The sequence below is a fragment of the Octopus bimaculoides genome, chromosome 2 (genome assembly GCF_046866305.1).
Source record: "Octopus bimaculoides isolate indiv1 chromosome 2, ASM4686630v1, whole genome shotgun sequence".
Lineage (NCBI taxonomy): Eukaryota > Metazoa > Mollusca > Cephalopoda > Octopoda > Octopodidae > Octopus > Octopus bimaculoides.
In genome coordinates, this window is record NC_142929.1 from 63,234,390 (window position 1) to 63,261,889 (window position 27,500).

The 27,500-nt window shown below is 34.0% G+C and overlaps 1 protein-coding gene across 3 annotated transcripts in view; it reads right to left on the reverse strand.

Annotated features, from left to right (window-relative positions):
- Positions 1–2,511: 2,511 nt before the first annotated feature.
- LOC106875051 (photoreceptor-specific nuclear receptor) overlaps positions 2,512–27,500 on the reverse strand; it is a 341,048-nt gene continuing 316,059 nt past the window's right edge. For all 3 annotated transcript variants that reach the window (XM_089346487.1, XM_089346477.1, XM_014923014.3), the window contains exons 7-8: positions 10,201–10,306; positions 2,512–3,172 (exon numbers count right to left, since the gene is read on the reverse strand). In XM_089346487.1, coding sequence (XP_089202613.1) covers positions 3,040–3,172; positions 10,201–10,306 — 239 coding nt within the window. In that variant the 3' untranslated portion in view covers positions 2,512–3,039. The remainder of the gene's footprint in view (positions 3,173–10,200; positions 10,307–27,500) is intronic.

Below are 27,500 nucleotides of genomic sequence, written 5' to 3' on the forward strand. Positions count from 1 at the left end.
AGAGAAAAATTATATTAAGTTGTAAACATTGTTAAAAAACTGAGAGGATATTTTCCAGCGGCCATCATTCGATTGAATGCATCAAAATACGAAATGGTTAAACGTTTAAATTAATCCATTTAGACGTTCACAACGGTGTGAAAGTACACAATGAATCAGAGAAGCATGTTAAGTTATTATTAATGATGGTTTCAAATTTTGGCACAAAGCCAGATATTTTAATGGTGGAATTAATCGATTACATAGACACCAGTGTTCAAATAATAACTATTTTATCGACCACGAAAGGATAAAAGGCTAAGTCGACCTCGGCGCAACTTAAACTCAAAACCTAAATGACCGGCAGAAATTCCGCCAAGCATTTCATTCGATATTCTAACGATTCTGCCAGTTTGGTACCAACACAGACCTAGATTAGGCCTACCTGTAGGTGGCAGTACTAATTTTATAGTAGACCTGACACTATTCCCAGTTTAACACCCCTGCCTTGTCAATTGGAAGTAACCAGTTAATGGTAGTACATTTAATAGTTAGGCTGTGGCATCCATTTGTGACTTTTTCTGCAGATATTGACGTACAGATGTTCAGGCTGGACATTAGTCGCATGAATCTTACCAGTATACTAACTGCAATGATCATAAACATGCCCCTCTCATTGATTGAATTATTCAAAAACAAAGTACACTTTAGAATTTTCTTACGATTTCAGACCCAAGTGGATGATTGTATTGGAGTTCCTTTAAATTAAACAAAACTAATAAACTAATGAACAGAAGTTGACTGGTTAACGATGTGATAAAGTTTTCAATCTCACATTGATAGGAGTACGACAGGCCATCGATTATATCTTTACTATCCATATCACTTCTAATTAATTGACTGATGAGAAATCAATACCGGTCTATTACAGCACAACCTCGGATTATATGACTGATGATATTTGATATCAATTAAAAAAAATTCAGTTAATGCAATGAAATATTTGATCTTTATACTGCTGTTATCGAATTAGAAAATAAAAGACATTTTAACGTGTTTATTGTGTAAACATGGATTTACAAATATTCACATATACACAACTATATGCACACACATTCATAAATACATACTAATACACCTGTGCATAATAATAATAATAATAATAATAATAATAATAATAATAATAATAATAATAATAATGATGATGATGATGATAATAATAATATTAATAATAATAATAATAGTAATAATATATATATATATATATATATATATTATATGTATATATGTACGTATATATATATATATATATATATATATATATATATATATATATATATATATATATATATATATATATACATACATAAATATATATATATACACATATATATTTATGTGCGTATATATATATATATATATATATATATATATATATTGATACACACATACTCATGTATATATATATGCATAAGTACGATTATTTTAAGGTGAATGTTAGCACAAAATGTATCCGTCCAGTCATGCTTCTTCTCTATATGAAATGGTAATAATGAAATAAATAAAAATAATCAACAAAAACAACAAAACATTTACTGATTCAAATTTTGATTGTCCTGTGCCGTAGAGAAGCCATTGTGGGTTTGCATACATTTTGGAAATGTTGATACAAAGAGTCTTGAAATACGGGAGAGAGAGAGAAAGAGAGAAGGAGTGTGCGTGCGCACGCGTGGGTGAGTGTATACATATATGCATGTGTATGTATGGACATACACAAACACATGAATATATGTGTGTGTCTGTGTGTAAATATATATATATATATATATGTATATATATATATATATATATATATATATATATACGCTTATATACATATGTAAATATATATATATATAGATATATATATATATATATATATATATTATATATATATATGTGTGTGTGTGCAAACATATGTATATATATATGTAAACATATATGTATTTGTTTGTGTGTAAACATATAAATATATATGTATATATGTAAATATAAATATATATATATATATATATATATATATATATATATATACATGTATATATGTATATATATGTATGTATATGCATATATGTATATATATATATATATATATATATATATATATATATATATATATATATATATATATATATATATATATATATATATATATAATCTTTCAAAAGCACATTCTAAGGGCGATGTTCTTTTAATGTCTTCAGTGATATTCGGTTTAAAATGTTACTCTACAGAAGTTTTACTGTGAAGTGATCGATTCCAGTCAAGTCATATAATTTTCGATCTATTTTTGAGTAATTTCAATGTGGAATTTGTTCCCTAGAATATTGAATTTACAGCTATTTTGTGCCTTTTATTTTACCACCAGGCACCACCACATATTGTACGAAAAACGACACTCTACACTGGTCTTGTACATAAATTTGTGAATGAGTTAAGTGTCCATTGATGGAAGCAAATGTTGCAGATATTTGGTTGATTACATCAGCAGATATTTGGTTGATTACATCACCATCCATAAACAGGTCTGTGTGTGCAGTGTTTTTTGTTTGCATTCAAGAACTATTCATTAGCCAATGAGAAAGACAAACAAACATGTTTTGTATGTGAATGTTATCGTGATTAATATTGAACTGATATTCATTATATGATCGTATATATATGTAATATATATATATATATATATATATATATATATATATATATATGCAGATGTAAGTAAATGTGTATCGGGGTGGGTAAGGCGATATAATTATATTGACGATAATATTGAGTCAATTCACGAGTTACATGTGAGGGGGAAAAAGTAGATATGTATATTAATATATAAGGTGTATGATACATCGTATGAAAAAAGACAACGTCCAAAGGTCACTAATACTGTAAGTCATGAGAGAGGGACAGAGAGAGAGAGGGGGGGGAGGTGATAAAAGGAGAAATAGTGAGAGTGAGTGCGATAGAGAGAGAAAGAGAATTAGATCGGGTTTGAACTACAGTCCCCAAACTTTGAAGTGGAAGTGTTTAGCTTTTAAACATGTCGCAAAGTAGCCGGTTCATCGGGGTGTTTCCGATAGTCCGTCGAAAGAAAACTTTCTCGATTCGGTCTGGTGAGACATAGCGAAGAGCAGGAAGCATCAGTAAAAGTCGACCAAACCTGAAGAAGATAAATATGAAAGATGTGTCAATTTGATACTACGTTATGTTAATCTCTTTTAGAAGAAACAATTTAAAGACAAACATTTACAATTTCTCGGTTTGAACTTGTCTGGAAAGCGATTTGACATGAAACCGTGTTGAAACTAAAATAATTAATGCATAGAACATTAATTTTAGCCATTCCTAAGCATACAAAAAAAAAAAAAGACTTTTGATAGTGAGCTAGCTGTCTACTATATACCGTTAACTCTTTGAAACTATATTTGCAATTTCTCTTTCATAAAATTCCGATAGCGTTACGTGAAAAGTGTTCAAGCTTTGCAAGGACGCACTCTTTAACAGAATGGCATTTTACAAGCGCCCTCTCTCCATATATTATAAAAATATAGATTAATTTAATCAATCAGAAGCTAATTTTGCACTGTAAACTATTATCCTATCCAGAAATCGCTCATTTTAGATACTTGCGTAGATGAGTGTCCCTATGTTAGAGTTTTATGGAATTTACTGAAGAAAGTGAGGAATAATATGATGAAACTTTATTGAACCTTGGCGCAACATCAGTCATGTTTTTACTCACAATGTCTAGGTCATACTTTAATTCTGTCAAGGATATTCTTTTTCGAAATGCGTTTGCAAATATTATGTGTAAGCATTTTACTTCTAAGAAATATCAAGAAACCACAGAATATCTAGCGCTCTATCATAGTTGCCCTTTGATAATCCTCTCAACCCAATGGGCTTACAACGCCCTGCCAAGCATCTACTGAACAAATCAGTGCTTTACATTGACATGATTCCGTAAAAAATAAAAGCTTACTGAGACATTCGAAACTCAACTGTTGAGACTTTAAGCTATAGATTCGCAATTAATAATTAATATTTCAGTGTTATACGGTGGCGAGCTGGCAAAATCGTTAGCTCTTTTGACAAAATGCGTAGCGGCATTTCTTCCGCCTTTATGAAAGCCAGTATGCTGGTAGAATTGCGAGCAAATCGGGCAAAATGCTGAGCAGCATTTCGTCCGGGCTCACGTTCTGCATTCAAATTCCGCCGAGGTTGACTTTGCCTTTCATCCTCTAGGAGCAGATAAAATAAGTAGCATTTGAGTACTTGGATCAATGTAATCGGGTTACCAACTCTCCGAAATTGCAGAACTTGTGCCAAAATTTGAAACCAATATTATACATTATTTTACAAAATGAGTTGGTACATAAATAAAGTCTCCTAAATACTTGGATTCTGTATCAGAGCTGGCATGAAATAACACGTTTTGTCAGCAATTACTAAAATATTCCTCTCTTGCTTCTAAAGAATTTGTTTTTCTGCGATCGACCTTTATTAATTGCATGGACAGAGAAGAAAGACAATGCTCATGACGAATATCATTGCTTCTGTAGCTGGAAGAGTTAAATGTAGGGAGAAATAGTAGACCTGGTGCAATTCTCCCAATAAAATAAACACAGGGTGGGGTTAACCAACACATTCGTTTTACAATAAAATTTCATTTGAGATTTACAATCAACTTTATTTTGTAACTGATTGAAAATATACTTTGAACGATAAAATTCTGGAGAAATATACATTTTTACATTAGTCAAATAATACACATTTGCAAAGTGTGATGATTACACGATTACACCAGCCTTCTTAAATACTCAGTATGTATTTTCTTGAATTCAGAGCTGGAAAAATTAAGTCAGCACCAGCTGAGTTTGAACTCCGAATGTTTCTATCAATCTACTGTTCGAAAACTTTACAGAATAGTGATATATTACAGAATAAATTTTGGTTTCAAATTTTGGTACAAGACCAGAAATTTTAAGGGAGATGGGTATGTTGATTGCATCGATCGCTCTGTTTAATTGGTACTTATTTTATCGACTCTGAAAACATAAAAAGCAAAGTCGACATCGGTGGAAGTCGAACGCAGGACGTTGTAAAGAGCCGGAAGAAATGCCGCTAAGAATTTTGTACGACTCGCTTATGATTCAACCAAGTCGCTGCCTTAACTACAGAATAATTAATTCAAATGTTGGCAGAGAGCAGTTTTTGAGTTGAGAGGGAAGTTGATGACATCGACCCAAGTATTTGGCTGGAAGTTATTTTATCGGCCCCGAAAGGTTAAAAAGCCAAATCGATCTCGGCAGAATTTAAGCTCAGAACGTAAAGACGGACGAAATGCTGCTAAGCATTTTTCTCGGTGTGCTAAAGATTATGCCATTTCGTCAACTTCAGAAAAATAATACAACTAATTACATGCAAGTAGAGGGGGTGCAGTCAGACTAGTCAACGACCATGTGTTTCTGATAATTATTAATTGCTAAACTGAAGTACATTGAACCGTAAACGATCTGATCCAATAGCATTTGTAGCTAGAACGTAATGGGAGTAAACTGATTACTTGATGACACTTAATTTGGTACCCTTTCGTTAAAAAAAAGAGTATAAAGACCCTTGCAGAGTGATACAGACTCATAGGGCAGGTTACCGAGGCGTATATATTCATCAACTGGTCGGGACGTCGGTTCGTCACAGAATTACTCATTTTTGGACTGGAGCTACGTGAAATGAAGTGCTTTGCTCTGGAACACAACGCGTCGCTCAGTCCAGGATATGAAACGATAGTCTTACGATCATGGGTCAAACACCCTGACCACTAAGCCATGTGTCTCCACACTCTTCCGTTTGTGCACTCAGTTTTCTATAAATATTCAAGAAATACTCAACGAATACATTCTTGAATGCCGTAGAAGTGTTCTTCAGCTTTAGACAATACGGCACAGCAGTTCAATTTGAAGCTGCGTTTTATTTTTTCATCAATAAGAGCCAAGTTTTCCTTTACATCCTCCCAAGGTGTGTAAAATAAGTACTAGTTAAACAGAGCAGTCGATGTCATCAACTGTTCTCTCACAAACTTGTCATCTAGAGCGCATGTCAAAAACTTATTCCATCGTAGCTTTAATTCTTTGGGAATCGATAGATAAGATAAGTTCCAGTCGACCGACTATACCATTTAAAAATCTGAGTTTTTGCCATATAAGTAAAACACTCAATCAATATCTATCTATCTATCTATCTATCTATCTATCTATCTATCTATCTATCTATCTATTTATCTATCTATCTATCTATCTATCTATCTATCTATCTATCTATCTATCTATCTATCTATCTGCGTGTGTCCGTGTGAGTATACATATACAAACAACATACATTTGCACATTTATATAAATATATTGTTACAGTGGCATTAAACTGAATTAGTTTTATAAAACTTTGATTAGTTTTATAAAGCCTTGATGGTACGAGTTCCCACACATGTCTCCACGTGGTTGTTCGACCTGCAGAAAATAACAGTCAAATCTCTTTCAAAGCACTCCTTGTTCTCTTTCAAAAAGTAAGGATATATTTGACAATGTACTCTGTGCAACAGTATGTCTAAACAGAGGGACTCATCATGGCTAGAGTTCCCATGAATATATATTTCTGATCGATCAGAGCTGACCGTGACTAAAAACCACAGCAACTACAGAAAGCACAGATTTTATGAATAAAGAAAAGTGAAAATGTGCGTGTAATCTCTTTTTTCTTTTTTTTTTTTCAAGAATCAGCGTGTGTTAAGTATAAAAGGATGCTCTGTATAGTATCAATTGCGGTCCTTTCTATACATTTAGCTACAAATTATCTATTCTCGTATATTTTTCACACCAGAAAATAAATTTAGTATTCCCCTGAAGTAGTATAAGCTATTTATGTATGTAAACTGTTTTTCTACTCGGTTGTTAAATTTTCATTTTTTAAGTATAGTAACTGATGTATTGGGTTTATTCTCAATTAAGTTTTAAATCTCATTTATTCAGCTTGTGAGCTAACACATTCATCCCAACACAGTACACTATTGTACATGCACTACAGTCGCTTTTGTTAATTCGCAAATGCATTTTTCCTTCACCCATAAAATTAGCTATCATTCTACAATTTATAATTGCATTACTTTTCTTCTTTATTTTCATCTACCAACTTTAATCAAAGATTTATTTTAAGGAAATTAAGAAAAACAAAATAAAATAAAAACAACAAAATCGTTTTGCAAAGTGTGAGTTTTAATACTGCTTTCATTAGTGTGGCATTCGTGTTAAAAATGATAGATCCAACTCAGTTCGCGAGCGTTGCTAGCAATACTGTGACATCTTGGCTAATCAGCTTGTGATCGATGGAGTCAGTGTACAAAGCTGACGGTTTCAGATCCCTTGACTCAATAAATTTAAGATATATTGACATAAATTCAATTACAAAGACGACCCTCGACACTCTCTCCTGGGAAATTTCTAAGTGCTGAAATTAAACGATAAGACTAACAGAATTGACTCAATGTCACCATAGTGGTTGTCGACATCCTCCCCCTCCTCCACACCATCATTATCACTGTCATTATTATTATTATTATTATTATTATTATTATTATTATTATTATTATTATTATTATTATTATTATTATCTTTACTAAATATGTTGTTCTTGTTTTTGTTTTCGGTTAGTCAATTAGCCTGTCAAACCTACCTTGCGCTCTACAGATTGGCCGACGGCTGAGGCGTAATGAAGACAATAGACAGTTTCACTGTTAGAATGTGGAAAAGTAGTTGTAAGCAAATCCCCTTTTCCCCACAAACACCCAGGAACCTTATTTCGGTTTTCTTCTCTTCCTTTACCATTTTGGCACGTGGTTCGACTGTAAAGCACGTGGCTTGTCTCCGGGAAACGATGACGGTGAACAAGTCGGGAATCAAGCAGAATTTCGCCAAAGTTTTGATTAATTTAGCCTTTTTCTCACTGATGGTTTAATGGTTACAAGACTATAGTCACCTTTCTCCTCACAACCCCTTACACATCTTCCAGATCGCTTCATTTTCATCGAGTATTTGCACTTTCCAAAAGTTATGGCGACCTGAGCGTGCTCTTAACCAGCTCTTATACTTTTCTCTCTCTCTCTCTCTCTCTTTCTGCTTCTCTTCACTTTCTCCTTCCTTCCTTCGCTTTCCTCTTCCTTTTCCAGCCTGCTATTTGATTTACCTCAACCGCTCCGAAAACCCAAGTATGGTGGACACGTGCATATCGCATACAGTATAATACTAATCGACGTTTTAGTGCATGGACACAAACAAACAAAAACTTTCCCACTTTCGTTTTTTTTGTGTGTTTTTTATGTAACCTCTTAACTCAAGTCGATTTCTGTGTGAGTATGCATGTGCATATCTGAAAACACGTGTGTCACCTTATGCTTAACTCTACCCGTAACACACACACACACACACACAAGCTTCATATGTGTCTTTCTGTGCGTGTGTGTGTGTTTATACGCATATAACAGGCATTAAATACTTTTTCTCTTCTATCGTAATCATAAACACACACACACACACACACATATATATATGCATATATATATGCATATATATATATATATATATATATATATATATATATATATATATATATATATATATATATATATACATACATATATACATACATCCATACATGTACATACATGCATACATGCATACATACATACATACACACATGCATACATATACATACATGCATACATGCATACATACATACAAACATACATACATACATACATACATATACAAGCCTACGTACGTATGTATGCATATGAAATTTATTTCCAAGGGTTGCAGTTTTATCGTTCACGTGTATTTCTTTCTCGGACACATTTGTTTGTCAAGAGGGACATAAAAATGTCATTACTGTTGACAAACAAAAACAAATCAACAAAACAATATAATTATTTGGAATAACATTGAAAAAACTAAACGAAAAATAAGCAAAATATAGTGTAAAATAAAGAGAAGGAGAATGAAAAAGAAAGAGAGAAAATGGTGAGGTGGAGAAGTTATCAGTTATCTTGACTGTTTATCGCCAATGTTATAACACAATCAGTGATAATAAGGTTATGGCAGACATCCTGCATCGGATATTGTAGAAGCATGAGCAATGTAAGTATGTTGATAAAAAATTAAAAAATTGGCATAGAGAAATAAGACGGAGAAACAGATATTGTTGTTGTTTAACCCTTCTTCGGTCCTCGTGATGTACACTGTCTTTAATGAAAAGCATTTCACCGATGTGTAACCCATCTTCTTTAGTGTGATGGGGACTATATAAGTCAGTCTGTAATTTCTTGTAACTTGTGTGTGTGTTACTATTCGTAGGGTGGAGGCGCAGTGGCCCAGTGGTTAGGGCAGCGGACTCGTGGTCATAGAATCGCGGTTTCGATTCCCAGACGTTGTGAGTGTTTATTGAGCGAAAACACCTAAGAGCTCCTCGAGGCTCCGGCAGGGTGTGGTGGCGAACCCTGCTGTACTCTTTCATCACAACTTTCTCTCACTCTTACTTCCTGTTTCTGTTGTGTCTGTAATTCAAAGGGTCAGCCTTGTCCCACTGTGTCACGCTGAATATCCCCGAGAACTACGTTAAGGGCACACGTGTCTGTGGAGTGCTCAACCACTTGCACGTTAATTTCACGAGCAGGCTGTTCCGTTGATCGGATCAACTGGAACCCTTGACGTCGTAAGCGACGGATTGCCAACAACTATTCGTGGGGCGATGTGGCTGCTAATTCTAGCAGGTCGGGTCGCTGCATAGAAGTTCCGTTGTTCATGAAAGTGACAATTTTAATTAGTTGACACTGAAGTCCTTCCACGAGCTGAGGTTATGTTTTGAACATTCAATCTGTATCTATGCCCCGAGTATTTCTATTTCCATCCTGTCTCTAGTATTTATGTCCTAGCGGTTTGCGATCTGGAAAAGTAAATGGTGATGTTAACGGTCAAAATAGGGAGATATGACTAAATATTAAAACGTTTTTGAAATAAATGGTAAAAGATTCGTGAGAATAATCTGAAATATTTAGTCTGGTGCATTAACTCTTCTACGAGTAGAAGTGTCAGTTATTAGTACGTAGGAAAGAACTGTTTCTTTTTTTCTTTTGTAACTTACCTGATTGGTTGTGTTGGATGCTGAGTGTGAATATGTTGACCAAGCATCACTTGTGCCTGATCCTGCAGGTTTTCTACTTGGTGGGGATCCTTTAAACCTCGGGTATCTTTGAAAACAGAAAAAGAAAAGCACAATGATAAACTATTTAAAGATAACCCAATACAAAATAACAACTTATAACTTTGACATAAAGATGTTCCTTTAGAGTAGGGGGTGTACCGATTTAGTCGATCCCATAGACTGGTATTTCTTTTATGTTTTCCAAGAGAAAAAGAAAAGCAGGTTGAGTGATGAACTCGGACAGTAAATAGGCGTAGCAGAATGGTCAAGTATTCTATCAATTCTAAAGTCCACTGCATTTTCTCAAATATTAGATGCATATCAGACAAAAATTATCTACAGAAATGGCTACAACGTTAGTTTAATTTGGAGGATAAAACATGATCCTAACATTTAAGAAACATAAGTGATATTCTTTTCTACTCTGGGTACAAGGCCCGAAATTTTTTGGGGAGGGGAGCAGTCGATTAGATCGACCCCAGGACGCAACTGGTGTTTAATTTACTGACCCCGAAAGGATGGAAAGCAAAGTCAACCTCGGTGGAATTTGAACTCAGAACGTAAAGACGGGCGAAATACCGCTAAGCATTTCGCCCGGCGTGCCAACGTTTTTGCCAGCTCGCCGCATTTCGGGAAAGAGAAAGTAAATTTTATCAACTGAGAACTGACATAAGATCGACTCTTCGAAGCTGAGAATATGGCTAGTTAAAGTAATTTAAACCATAACCTAATTTGACACCACATCCTGTCCCATAACTATTTTTAGTGAAGACTGAACATTCAGACCAAGCCTCTAGTTCCAATACAAAATCCCTCTCTTTCTCATACTTATCTATGAATCCCCGGAAAAGTTAATGAACGCAGCTCCCACTCGATAAATCCATAACAGTAACAAATACACTTGATGTCGCTGTCTTAATTCATCTGTTTAAATATCGTTAATTAGAGACTGTCAACATAAATATAAGCAATACGAGTATTTAATTATTTAAAATTCAAAGCATTGGAAGAATACCTTCAGGAGACACTTAGGATATCCCTTACACTCTTCTTTTCCGTTTACGTATTTGGTTTGGAAGATTCTTGACGTGAACACGTGTGTTGAAGCAAATAATGTTATACATGGGTATGGTCATTTTTCCCCCCAATTAAACACACGCACTATTTATCTGAGCGTCACTTTAGTTTTTTATTCGTATTACTTTTAGTTTATACGTCTGTCAAGGTTCCTTCCGTCACACGTTCTGTTGGGCGTAAGAACTTTGTCAGACGTGTGTTTAACTGGTTGAAAAAAAAGAAAAAAAAGAGAGACCTTCCCCAAGTATGACAATATCTTCTTTAGCAGATTTGTCAGAAGTCCTCATATCGTAAATAATCACAGACAACACTTCACAGTGTATGAATTAATAAATATATTTAAATGTTAACCAATACATATCATGTGTGCTTATTAAAGATGTCTTTGTTTATAACCTGTGGAGTACAGCCTATAATTACTGCGTTCATTCTCAATATTTGCTAATAATAAGCGTTAACAGTTTAATCGAAATATTCCTTGAAGATTCGAAGAATAAACGAAAGCCAAATCATTCGGATCCTGAGCAAACTATTTCTCTATAAATTGAGTTCTTAATAACTTTAGAGAAAGTTAGAAAGGAAGGGAGTGCGAAAAAAAAAAAAATCAAACAAAAGAAAAACAGAGAGAGGAAACGATGTGCGCGCGCGCGAGTTCGCATGTGAGTGTAGATTCAGAATAAAAATGTGCAAAAACAAAACACAAAACTAGATCAGGTGATTTATCAAATAGGCTTTAAACAAAAATGCTGAAGACCAATGAGCAATCTTAATCAAACACATAGCAAAAGTTTTGCAATGTCTTGCATGGTAATGAATTTCTCTTTTCTTTTGCAGTCCAAGTGATAGAGTCTACAGCTTAGTTGAGAGATAGGAAATCTTAAGAAAAATAGAAAGAGCAAAGATATATAGATACAGCAGACACATACATTCGTACCTATATATATGTATGTACATATGTGCACATACATACATACACACACACACACACACACACACATGTACATGAATCATTCATATATATATATATGTGTGTATATATGTATATATATGTGTACATACGTCATACATATATATATATATGTGTGCGTGTGCGTGTGTGTGTGCGTGTGTGTGTGTGTGTGTGTGTGTGTGTGTGTGTGTACGTATACCGTAGTGATAATTGCATAGAATGTACTTAGAAAAAGAAAAAGTCCCAAAATAAATTGAAATGATCGCAACAAGCATGATACACTCTGTCTCTCTCTCTCTCTCTCTCTCTCTCTCTCTCTCTCTCTCTCTCTCTCTCTCTCTCTCTCTCTCTCACACACACACACACGGAAAATAGGCTGGCTAGAGAGAGAAAGTGAAAGTGAAAGTGAAAGAGAGAGAACCATGTAGAATTCGATCAGAAATCGTTTTTCATTTTCCTTTGCAAAAAGAATTCCACTTCCTTCCGTTTGATTTTCTTAAGGCGAAAGCAAAAGAAAGCAAGGAAGAAAACGCAAACTGCCAACAAACAAACAAACTTTCGATTAATGGTCTTTCAGAAACTTTACATCTTTTGTTTTATTAACTTTCTCCTGTATTTCGAACTTCAGTTTCGCTTATTTTACTGGTTGCCTTCTTATTTTATTTATTCTTACTATTTCTTCCATCCTTATATATATATATATATATATATATATATATATATATATATATATATATATATATATATATATATATATATATATATATATATATATATATATATATATATATATACATATATGTTTATATATATATATATATCGTTTCGTTTTTTTCCTTTTTCATTTTCTTAATTATTTTCTGTCTTAATTCAATAGATTTTTTTTACTGAATATTTTCTATCTTTCTCTCTTTCTTTCTTTATTTTTTCTTTCTTTCTTTCTTTCTTTTCCTTTAAAAGAGTTTGCTGTAATTTATTTATAAATTTTTTTCTACTTGCGGCAAGCCCTGTATTTTCACATGAAAGCAGTGTGATCGTGTTAAATTGAATGTATTTGCAGTGTTAGCTTCTTTCTTGTGTTTTTTAATCTCTCTCTCTCTCTCTCTCTCTCTCTCTCTCTCTCTCTCTCTCTCTATCTATCTATCTATTTATTCCCCTCTCTATATGTCTGTCTATCAAGCTATCGTTTACCTACCTATCGTCGATAGGTCTGTCTGTGTACCTGTCTGTCTGCTTGTCTGTGTGTCTGCTTGTCTGTGTGTCTGCTTGTCTGTGTGTCTGCTTGTCTGTGTGTCTGTCAACCAATCTATGCATCCGTTTATTTAGCTATTGTTTCACGTTTATTTTTCCAGACCTGCAACTTCTCTCTTTCGTTCCTTTTCTCAATGTTTCATGCTTTCATTATTCCTTTCTTTGCTTTCCCTCTATCTTTCATGCATTTCCCCCATTTTCCTTCTCATATTTACACGCGCGTGCAGAGATTAATGACTACATGGTGGGATAGGTAGGTAGATAGATAGGTATGTTGATAGCCAGCTAGACAGACAGACAGACAGACAGACGGATAGATAGATAGATAGATAGATAGATAGATAGATAGATAGATAGAAGAATACATAGGTATTTTCCTGGATATGTGTTCGGAAGACATCCTGCCATCATTTACATTGGGAAGGCAAATCGTTCAACCGAGAATATAATGAATATACTGAAAAGTGTGAAACCTAATTGCTAAACAAAGTGCATACGTAAATTAAGACCAACACATATAATAGTAAGCATATAAATTTTGATATATATATTATACTGAAGCATGAATTTCGTAGGATGACTCTATCGTATCAAAATCTTCATTGAATGGTAATGTAGCAAACACTGGTATGAAAAAAAGCACGATTCTAAATTCACATGGATTCTCGTGTGTGTGTGTGTGTGTGTGTGCGTGTAGTGTTTTATTGAAGCTGAAAACATCATATATTGTTACTCAGAGTTTCACACAACCGATCATGAGACAGCTATACGTACGGACACACACGCACACATTGTTTTTTTATGTATTTTATAATTCTTCTCACAGTGAATTCACCCCCTGCCTCCTGTGTTTATCAGCTAAAACCAGTTCTACCGTTCTGGTCTCATGGAAACTACGCGATGTTGTAAAAAAATGTCTGGACACATTTTATATGCCAACATTCTATCTACTTTCTTTTTTGACGTTGACGACTCAAACGTACTCTTTCTCTCTCCTTCTCACATACACACGCGCAAATACATTTGCACGCACTCACATATATACACACACAAACACACATGCACATACATACATACATTCATATATATATACATATGTATATATATACGCACACAATAACTCATGCATACTCTACCACACTCTCTTCCTCACATAGAGAGAGAGAGAGAGAGAGAGAGAGAGAGAAAGAGAGAGAGAGAGAGGGGAGAGGCATTGGCTGTGCTTATTCATGCAAAATAATGAATGTTTGAACATCGTGTTCATATTTCGAAATTCTAGGAAATAAAACAACCGCAAGAAATCAAGAGAACATTCTAAAGAAAAATGAAAAGTATAAAAAAAAAAGTGGGGAAATTGAAATGTGGATGAAGAATTGAGAAATTTTAATCGTAATGATATTAATTTTCAGCCAATCATTAGACAATCTGTCAAAATTTAAAAATATAAATAATTAATAGAAAACAAGTTCGAAAATATATATAAAAACAATAAATGAAAATCAAAGAAGCAAACCAATTTTATCATCCAAATTACAAATCAAATTTACTCGCCAGCTTTATATAGAATTCGTCTCGAAAATTTACTATTAATGCTGCCAAATATTTATTCATTTATTTTGATTAAGCAAGCACAAGGTAGGTTTTTAGAATGGAGACATAGCTCTTGCTGGTGTTTAAGTATAGCTCTAAGTTGATTCTGATCGAGTAAACCTATGACCAAGGCTCTCCAGCCATGACAGTCCTATTATTTAATATGTCGGGGACAAGGTTATCTAATCCGTCCTTCCTTTTTTAATCGATGGTATGCGGTTTGTGGAAAATGCTGTTGTTATTTTCTAAGAGTTTGAGCAACCGTACCATGCTTCATTGGTACCATACAACTGTACTGTGAGCAATCGTACCATGCTTCATTGGTACCTGGTTATAATGTAGCCCTAATATGTCACAAGTACCTAGTACTTTAAGTTTGATTCGACTTATACTAAGTGGCTTGTCGAGTGAAGTGTAATCAAACATAAAGTACTTTATTTTACGGTCACATTGTAATAGGACACATTGTAATAGGACACAAATATCATAAACCATTTTTTGTAAAACACTCTGCGGATTGTCAACTTATCGAATCCAGTTTAACTGCAAAATTAAATTTCATGGTTATTCCTGTAATAATGTTAAATATTTACCAAAAATAGGATTGGTATTTTCTGCAAAATCACGTTACCTCGATAAATTTGACGTATCTCAACAGAAAATAGCTTCAAACATGAAATTCCTCAACAAAAAATAGATTTGTATTTAAGAACTGGGTACTGAAATCTTGAATGGAAAGGCCTGCATTCCGTAGTGACTGATTAAGGTGAGTGGTTGGCAGAATCAGTTGAGTTCTTGCTTTTTACTTACAACCCCTTACTCACTGGTTTTGAAACATGCTGTGATCGACTTCCTGTTTCCATGTTTAAAGGACTAATAATGCTCTGAAATCATTTAAAACATTAAATGTTTTGGTCAATTTAATCATCAGCTAAACCTTTCCCATAAACTCTTTGGCCGTTAACTTACCTTGCATGCTAAATCCCACTAAGATTTTTGATTACACAGCGAAGCAAATAAACTTGGCTTGTACTCCACACATCCTTAGAGAAGAAAATTAAGGTCATAGCATAACAGGTGCTCGAAAGTGCTTCATATTAAGTGACACAACTAATTTGATAAAGGTGATGCAAAATTAAGTAAAGCGGGAGATAATCTATTTGGTTGAGTAATTTTCACGACGGGTTTCGAATATAATAATTTTATATTTCAGAAACGAAGCTGATAATCCTCTTATATCAATTAGATAATCTATTACTGTATTGATTATTTCTACTCTGGGCACAAGGCCTTGAAAATATTTTAGGGAAGGGGGCTGGTCGATTACATCGACCCCAGTGCGTAACTGTTACTTATTTCATCGACCCGTATTATTATATTAACGAAATGCGAATGTAAGTACTATTTTAGAAATTGAAGAAATTTTAATAGTACAGAATAAACTAGAAAATTATTACACTATAATTGTTACACTTTAGCCCTAGCAAAATTGCAGTTATTAACATTGGTTAGAATTAAAGGAAGGCGACATTTTCATATTGAGTTCAAATCTAGTCGTGGTCAACCTTGTCTTGCATTCTTTCAAGAGAGATGAAATAACGCGCCAGTCAAGTGTACTGAAGTCGACATGATATCTTGTACAGTCTTAAAATTTTAAATGAGACTTGCATAATCTCAATGTAGTGTTATAAAATTATGTCCCTTTACTTGTTAGGTTCAAAATTCTCAACGGTTTGCTTTTGCTTTCATCTCTCGGTTAAAGTGCAAGTAATTTACTACATCTTATTCAATCGACGCGTGCACTGCATTATACCCATTCCTTGCAAATTAGAACATTCTGAGAATATTTTGAAATAGAGAATAAAAATTTTGAAAAATTATTAATATAATAAGAACAAGGGATTTGTATGCGAATATAATATGTGGGTTAGGAGAAGGAAAAAAAGTTATTTAGAAAATGTATAAAAACATTAATAAGAATAAAGCGGATTACATTCCAATTGTTTCTTCAGGGGGCAAAGTGAAATGGCTGACTGAAACTAACTGAATTGCAGAATTGTCTTTTTTTATTTTTAAGAATCATTCAATTTCACGTAGTTTGGTTTTAATAGATGATGAGTAAAAAATGCCAATTACTAATGTTTGATTTGTACAAAGGACAGAGTTGAAATACAAGTGAGTGTATGTATGTATGTATGTATGTTTGTATGTATATATTATTTTATATCTATATCTATAACTATCTCTCTCTCTCTCTCTCTCTCTCTCTCTCTCTCTCTCTCTCTCTATATATATATATATATATATATATATATATATATATTATAAGGTTTTTAAACTTTTAAATTTTCATATTCAAAAGAGACAGAATATGAAAATTTAAAAGTTTAAAAACCTTATAATATAAATATAAACTGTGAGAACGACCCTTAAGGAATCTAGTTAATGATCTCTTAAGGTAAGTTCTTATGCTATATTGGTAACGGTTGCTACATCCTCTGGAAATATATATATATATATATATATATATATATATACATGCGAGTAAAAATAAATACAAAAAAAGGTGGATTTTTTTGTATGATTGTGTATAGAGGAATATATTATTTTGCTTAAAAGAGTTCCAACACTGTCTGTTTTTTATGTTTTATTTATATTCCTGCAGAACTAATGTGGGGTATAGAATATGGAATATACAATATATAATATAATATACAATATATAATATAAAATAAAATAAAAATGGATGGCACCATGAAATAAAGTATTGAATGTAGATGAAATATTGAGTGTTCAATATAAAGGATCAAATATATAAATATATAAATATAAATATATATATATAAAGGCGACTCGAGTTTCAGGGCTATTTCCCTTCGTCATGGCCGGTATGACAATCTTTAACAGGCAGTCTGTTAAAGATTGTCATACCGGCCATGACGAAGGGAAATAGCCCTGAAACTCGAGTCGCCTTTATATATATATATTTATATTTATATATTTATATATTTGATCCTTTATATTGAACACTCAATATTTCATCTACATTCAATACTTTATTTCATGGTGCCATCCATTTTTATTTTATTTTATATTATATATTGTATATTATATTATATATTGTATATTCCATATTCTATACCCCACATTAGTTCTGCAGGAATATAAATAAAACATAAAAAACAGACAGTGTTGGAACTCTTTTAAGCAAAATAATATATATATATATATATATATATATGCGTGTGTGTGTGTATATACGTGTGTATATATGTATATATTTATATATATATATATATATATATATATATATATATATATATATATATATATATATAATTTTATATGTATGTATATTCATTGTTACCAGCTGAGTGAACTGGAATAACGTGAAACGAAGCGTTCCGATCGAGAACAGGGCTCATCAGTCGATCTAAGAATGGAAACCGCAATCTTTCGACTATGAGTGCAACATTCTAACCATGAAGCCACACACATATACGGACCGTTTATCTTGCCTCTTTATCCAGAGCTGTGTACTGACCTTCTTTATAGCTTCGGTGATGTTATGTTTGGTTTTTCCCCTTTTACTGCATTAGTATCTTCAACTCCAGTCAGATTATTACAGAGCAAACACTTACAAAACCCCAGCAGCCTCCTTGCATTGACTGGGAGAGTGCCAACTAGCCCTTTTGCGGTGTGTTCAAATCCCACATTAGTCTTCTTGCGTAGTAAGTGCAATCCGTTACTCGATTTACTGCCAATCGGTTTGGGGTGCCTCTAGCAGAATCTGCTTTGTTGCAAAAATTATGGACTGGACTCAAGTTTAAGGATACCTCAATGTGATCGAAGAGCAATGTGAAATGAAGTGTTTTGCTTAGAACACAACGCATTGCTCGACCTGTGAATCGAAACCACGATCTCACAATCGTGAGTGAAACACTCAAACCACTAAGGAACACGGTAGAGCTTGATTTAATGATTAACAGTTATTTTTGGTGACATTGCGATCACATACTTATTCCTCTCTTGCCTCGTAAATCCGATGTCATTTACAATTTTAGTTTACGATGTTGTATACCATTCTAATAAAACCATTATCGTAGAAATCATGATGTCTTTAACAAATACTGAGTATTTTTTAAGAATACAAACGCGTCACACAGTAGTGAACCGTTGAATATGCTTCTACTTTATTCCTGGTAATAATGTCAATTAAGTCCATCACCAGACGTTCTAATCTGCAACTAGGACCGCTTAGGCTATAACAGAAAACAACTTTTTTAATATTATTTTATGATTGACTGCAGACGAAGTTTGTTAACATTTAGGCAGGCGTCAAATTTAGTGACGGGTATGTGTGCATGTGTATGTGTGTGTGTATGTACATGTATTTGTGTGTATGTGTATATATATATGTATAAAAAATATATATATGTATATATATATATATATATGTATATATATATATATATATATGTATGTATGTGTATGTGTATGTATATATATGTATGTATTTGGGTATATAGGTGTGTGGATGAGTGTATCTGTATGTATGTATGTATACATGTATACCTGTGTGTGTGTGTGGGGGGGGGTATGTATGTTTGTAAGTATATATATATATATATATATATTTATATATATATATGTGTGTATATGTGTACAAATCTACGTATATGTAAGCATGTATAATTGTGTATGTATTTGTATAAAACCATATATATATACGTTATTGAGTTCTGTATGTAAGTGCATATTTCTATATGTATGTGTGTGTATGTAGTTATGTATGTATGAGTGTATGTGTGTTTATGTATGTATATGTATGTGCACATGTGTGTATGTGTATATATGTGTATGTGTGTGTGTGTGTGTGTACAAAAAAATATATATGTATGTATATGTATGTGTGTGTATATGTATATGTATGCATGCACACACACACATATATGGATATGTGGATGTATGTATATGGGTGTGTGTATGTATGTATATATAAAACACTTGAGTTATTTTGCTTTTATATATACACATATATATATGTATATATATGTATATATGTATATGTGTATATGTATATGTATTTGTATGTATGTATGTATGTGCATGCGTGTGTTTGCGTATGTATTCATGTATGTATATGTATATGCGAATCTGTTTATTTGATTAGGTAATAGGCGTAGATGTATAGCTATGTGTATGTGCATGAATATATTTCTATTTATACATGTGTGTATATGTAAATGGATACATATGTGTATATGGGGACACGCACACATGTGTATATTTGTATATGCGTGGGTACGTATGTGCATATGTATAAATGTGGACGTATGAGTGTGTGTATATATATAGCTGTGTATGTATATGTATATATGTGTGTGTGTGTGTATATATGTATATATATATGTATACATATGTATATACAGGTGCACATGTGTATGTATGTGTATATGCGCATATATATATGTATATATGTGTGTGTGTGTGTATCAGTATGCATGTATATGTGTGCGTTTGTGTATGTGTATTTATGTATGCATGTACGCTCTTACACATTGATTGGTATGTGTTGTCCAACCCACTATCCGGCAGCGTCCAATTCTCTAACGGTTTTTTTCAAATGAATCAAGTCATAACCTTATCCATCTATTGTTTTCATAATCGGTCATAATGTCTTACGTTTAAGATGATTCCCATGCTTTCCCTGATGAGAAGATTACGATTTTAATATCAAAGATCCCTATGGATCACACAGGTTGTAATCCTTTGAAACATATGTAGGAATAAAGTATGCAATTATAACATGCGTTTTCTCCAATCCTTAAATTCTTATATATATATATATAAATTTAAGGAATGGAGTGAACGCATGTTATAACTGCATACTTTATTCCGACATATGTTTCGAAGAATTACAATTTATGCGATCCATAGGAATCGTCGATGTTAAAAATGTAAACTTCTCCTCAGGGAAACGTATGGGGATCATCTTAAACGTAAGACATTATGACCGAGTATGAGAACTATAGTTCTCATACTCGGTCATAATGTTGTTGGGAAGCAAGCTTCTTACTATACAGCGACGCATGCGCCTAGATATATATATATATATATGTATGTATGCTTTTATATATACACATATATAGACAGAGATACATACACATACATAAATATCTATTAATGCAGGAGCGAGGGAGAAGAAATTGCTAATTTCACATTTCAGTTAAAATAGTAGGAAGTAACATATCGACTCTAGACATCATTAATTTCTGCGTTTGTAATGACCCACCAGAAAGAATTAATGATATCAAATAAAAGTGAATACTGAAAAAAGAAGTATGAAAATGGCGTTTAGTTGTGATTTGATTCACTGTACCAAGCTGGCTGAATAATACACCAAGGAGACGCTCAGAGTAATTGTGTCTTCAGTTTTATTTATTTATTTTATAGAATATCACATACGGTCTACCCACTGCTTCTCTAGGTTTTCTCTTTACCTACACCAAGATGTTTCTGCCTTCTTCGCTCCCTTCCTTCCTTCGCCAAAGACTTTTATAGGCGTTCTCTCACTTTATTCCTGCGTACTGTAACTCTAATTGTATAAATCTGAATCATCGTTTAACATATAACTAGATCGATCAATATCATTCTTACCATATAATTGCTCCACATTTCCACACAGACATAGAACACAGAGAGACACACATGCACACACAAACAGACACATCATTCACATACACGTATACCGTAACTTCCTTTCCCTTGATACACAAACACATAACACACACATGTGCATATATGTGTATGTATGACTATATATATATCTATATATCTATATCTATAAATAAATAAATAAATATATATATATATATATATATATATATATATATATATATATATATATATATATATATATATATATATATATATATATATATGTATATGTATGTATGTATGTATGTATGTATGTACGTATGTATGTATGTATGCATGCATGCATATATATGCCTGAATGTATGATTGTGTATGTTCATGTATATATGCATGTATTTACGCATATATAATTATATCTGTCCATGCAATTACGTGTGTATGTCTTTTTATATGGCGGTCTATCTATTTACCTCTCATATCCTCATTCATTCCTGACTATCAGCCAATCCTCGTCTATTTCCTCACGACTCATACTCCTCCTGCTCTTCACGTTACTACAGATTATAAAGCGCGCGCACACACACACACACACACACACACACACACACACACACACACACACATACACACACACATTCTGTTTCTCTCTCTCTCTTTCTCCCGCTCTCCCTTTCCGCAAATACATACACGCCTTCATATACACATTGACATACAAGACAGACACACAAATATTTATGCACATCGTGAATTTTAAACATATAGACATAAGACACGCATTCATATACATTCACAACTACACACGTACACTCATAAACGTAGAAAATCAATAAAATAGTAGTTTGAACGGAAATTGTCTCGTTTAATTTCTCCTCATCCTCCTCTCTCCCCTTTCTCTCGTCTCTACCCTCTCCTATATCATTTACTCATTTTATGCATCTTTGATTGCTTCTCTTTGTTTCTTTCTTGCTACTCGCTTTCTTCTTTTCTAATTAATATTCATCTGACTTTCCATGTGTGTGTGTGTGTATGTTTGTATGTATGTTCCTTCTTTTCATTCTTACTCTTTCTCTATTACCCCGCCCTCTCCCTTACACACACACACACACACACAACCAGTAGCTTCAACACACCTCTATCTATATTTAATTATCTCCCCTTAGTTAACTCGTATTCTCTTTCTTCCACAATCTCATTTATTCTATTAGTTTACAGCACAATGATTCAGGAAACTACAAGACAGACTAGAGATTATTTGACAGATTCCGAAAACTGCGCCGCCACACCGCACACATGAACTCGTCTCTAATTTAAAGGAGCAATGGAATTTGGCATGATGCATTTTGGTGTGTCTCAATGTCTTTCAGGATTGGTTGGTATTCTCAACACTCCGCCCAGTTTAACATTATCAGCTGTTCTTTAGGTGCCTTAAAGTGACAGTTAAATTTCTCACCTTAATCTAAAAGTTAGAAGCTTCTAACTTTCAGCAGTAGTCTTAAAACGCCGCCCAGTTTAACACCGCCGCCTAAGTTTGGATTCCTTTGTCTGTGAGTGATAGGCCTTCACACGCCTCAGTTTAACACAACCACCCGGCTTTTGGGTGCCGTTAAGACATTTCATTGTTGTGAAAATTCAAACAGCCTCTTGTACCTACCTCACTCCGGGTTTATATTTCTTTACAGACATAAATTGTAAGTTGGAAACAGAAGCATCAACATGGTTCGACTACTGATAATAAATTAATAATTCATTCTTAAAGAATTTAAATCTACAATATACCAGTCATCGTTTCATCATCAGTCAGTAGGAAAGACAGAGTGGGAGAGGTAGAGAAAGAGAGATGGAGATGGAGAAAGAAATGGTGAGAGACGGAGAGAGAAGGGGAGGAGAGACAGTAGGAAAGAGAATGAGAGAGAGAAAGAGAGAGAGAGAGAGAGAGAGAGAAGGGCGAGAGAAAGACGGAGTGAGTGAGAGAGAAAAAAGAAAAAGGGAGAGAGGGAGAGAAAGAAAGAAAGGGAGAGGGCGAGAGAGACGGAGTGGGTGACGGAGATATAAAGTGAAGGAGAGGGAGAAAGAATAGCTCTAGGCTGCAGCGTCTTTAATTGTAAGTCTTCGATTTAGATTGAGCTGTCGATCAATAACATTACACATTTCTAATACGGAAAGATCCGTTGGTACCCTGACATATAACAAATGTATTAAATTAGACTGCGCAGTGAGCCATCATAGAAAATTGAATATCTAAGTTATTCTAATGATTGTATGAATGGTTGGTTTAATATAGACAGTTTTAGCTGCAATCCAAATATAATGATTCCGTTTCCTAAGACATTCTCACTTTAAATTTCATTGACAAAGAATAATGAGATGATATGGCGTTCATGCCAATACCAATTGAAAACAACCGTAAAATATAAGAACATTGTATAAAAATGCATGAATACATCCATGCAGAATATATACTTAGGTATATATAAATGCATAAGTATATATATATATATATATATAAATGCATAAGTATATATATATATATATATATATATATATATATATATATTTACACATACATTATATATATATATGCATAAGTATATATACATATATGTGTGTGTGTGTATATCTATACATATACATACAGATATATGCACGTCTGTGTGCATATTTATACGTGTATGTATATAAGTATCTATCTACCTGCCTAGCTATACACACATATATATATATATATATATATATATATATATATATATATATATATATATATATAGATAGATAGATAGTTCTTGTGTTCGAATTCATATCATCATTATCATCATTTAACATCTATGCTCCATGCTGGCACGGGTCGTACGGTTTGACAGGATCCGACAAGCCCAATACTGCATCGTGCTCCAGTGTTTGCTTTAACATGGTATCTGCAGTTAGATGTGCTTCGTGACGCCAAGCAATTTATAGCGTTGTGTGTCTTTTCCTTTTTTTAGGTGTATGTGTGTGTGTGTGGGGAACACCAGCACTAGTAGGCTTCCGTGCAACTTGCAAGACTTACAACCTTCCACAATGTAACTTCATATTAGAAGACGCGATGCAAAACATAGATTAGGAGATTTCGCGCTTACAGAAATTGTAAGGCTTGACCTCTCACTTCGGGATACGGTCTGTAATGTAGCCCTTACAGAAGTCCTGGGTAAATTTTAAGAATTTAACAACAACTCTGTCTTTTTAACCAAATATTTGCTTTTCTGCGCTTCAGTTAAGTTCAAAATAGCTAACAATTTATAAACTTCAGTCACAATACATACATGTGTGTGCGTATGTGTGTATGTATGAATGTGTGTGTGTGTGTGTGTGTGTGTGTGTGTGTGTGTGTGTGTGTGTGTGTGTGTGTGTGTGTGTGTGTGTGTGTGTACAAGAGTTTGTGTATACATTACTATGAACTCTTACAGGGTGCGAAGTAGAATTTATCCCTTCGAATATTTGTGTATATTTTCTTGGGTTGCAATGTATCTCTCTCTCTCTCTCTCTCTCTCTCTCTCTCTCTCTCTCTCTCTCTATCTAGGAAGCTGTCCCTAAAAGGTCGGGCGGAATAGGCGAACACGTACGTCGCATCCGTCATCTACTACCGCCTGATCGTCGTGCCTTGTCCCAACCCTACCATCACCAAACTGGAACGCATTCTCTTCCGCTTCTTCTGGAAAGGAAGCGTTCCGATGGTCAGGCGATCCGTTTGCTGCCAACACCCGTTAAAAGGAGGGATGGGTATATCGTGGTTGATGATTTGCAGACACGCGCTGAGACTGCGACATCTCCAGCTCTACGTAGACAACAGTGAACAGGTGTGGTCACCGTTTGTGAGGCGCGCTTTCCCGCAGCTCGTCTCCATGACCGAACTGCAGTCGTGGATCAAGAAGAGGCCGAGGAAGGGCGAGTGGCACCGCGAGTACCACTTTGCTCTCGAGCAAAGATGGATGGCTAAAAGCCTTTTCGAAAAAAGCTTTATAAATAGTCTCTGTCCTGCTCTCGAAAGGTACAGTCCTGACATAATATTTCTAATAAAGCATCGTTCCTTTTAGACAATACTTTAAGTAACACTATACACTATAAACTTAAATGGGATTTCTGATAGTGTGGACGTAGAGTGTATTCTCTAGAAAGCAACCTCTTTGTTCCAGCCATTAAATTCAGGGGTGATAACTAACTTCAAGACATATTTGGGAACTTCCAAATAACTTATGAAAGCAATTGACAGGGAGGACAACCATATAATTAGAAACTTCTAGACGTTCAACATCATAGATTTTGTGAGTCATGAAATTCCGTGAAACCCTCAACTCTGAGTTATGCTTGAAAAATATGTGGCTAGACTCTGTCCGTGGCTTTACAAATTTTCTGCAAGCAGAGTGTCTGCATCAAATTCTAAAAGATTTTACGATACATGCAAATGGTACTAGATTTAAAGGGGTTATATAAAATGTAGTTGAGTATGTGAGTTCTCACAGAGAATGTTTATCTAACGAGACCAGATGCTATAAGAACGAGTTAGCTGATAATACAGATACGACTATATCTGTGTGTGTATGTGTGTTTGTGTGTATGCATGTGTGTGTGTGTGTGTAATTGTATACACACACGTATTATAGATGTAGGTGTTTAGCTGTATACATACGTACGTAAGTAAGCATGCATGCATATATGTCTCATCAATTTTTAAGTTATTATAAATCTTCCACTGAGGAGGGAACCGGTTTCCAACGAAGTTGCAAGGCTCCATCTTTGTAATGTAGTTAACACAGACAAATTCAAATTTGGAACTTGAGAAAAGTCTTGCATATTTTTACTGTTTCACTCACAGATTGCACTTGTAATGTCCAGATCAGCCAGTCGATTTCTCTTTTTGAAAATCCCAGTTTATCCAGATTCTCCTTTAAGCATTTACTAACAAAACCTAGTGCTCCAATTATTATTGGTATGAATATGAATTCATAGTCTGGATATAGAAGCTGGAGGTTTCAAAGCAGTTGCCTATAGATATCCTCTTTTTCTTTGATTTTCAAAGGGATATTTGTATCTGTTAGGCAGCTGGCTTCTATGATGGTACATACCTTTGCCCCTCTGTCTCATATATGTATCTATGTATGTATGTATGTATGCATGCATGCATGATGTGCTATTTTGAGTTCCCTTTTATGTTTGGCCACTCATGAATAGTACAGGTAACATATAATCATGTAAACCTTCGTGGAGTTGCCTGTTTAGTCGCCATCGACTAAAATCGTCCGCCTAACGAAATCTCCTTTGAGGGTAGCGCGAATTTTGGACACCCAGCAGGATGGGAAATATGTTAGAAAATGGATGAGCTCAGATGGATGAACACACAACCAATAACGTGTATAAATCATATACATATGTGTGAATTATCAGGTCATCCCATAAGTTCTGTCCGAATTTTGAATAAAGAAAACAAGTGATCAAATGTTATATTTAATTGAAATTTAATCAGCAATGTACTTTCCCTGATTATCTATGACTTCCTTCCATCTATTTACAAACTTTTTAATCCCATCAATATAAAACTCTTTTGGTTTCAAAGCGAACAACTCTGAAAAGTAAGTTTCGACATCCTCCTGGCTTGCGAAAGTTATGTCTCCCAAATGATTCTGTAAGCTGCAAAACAAATGGTAGTCTGAAGGAGCAAGGTCGGGAGAATAAGGTAGATGAG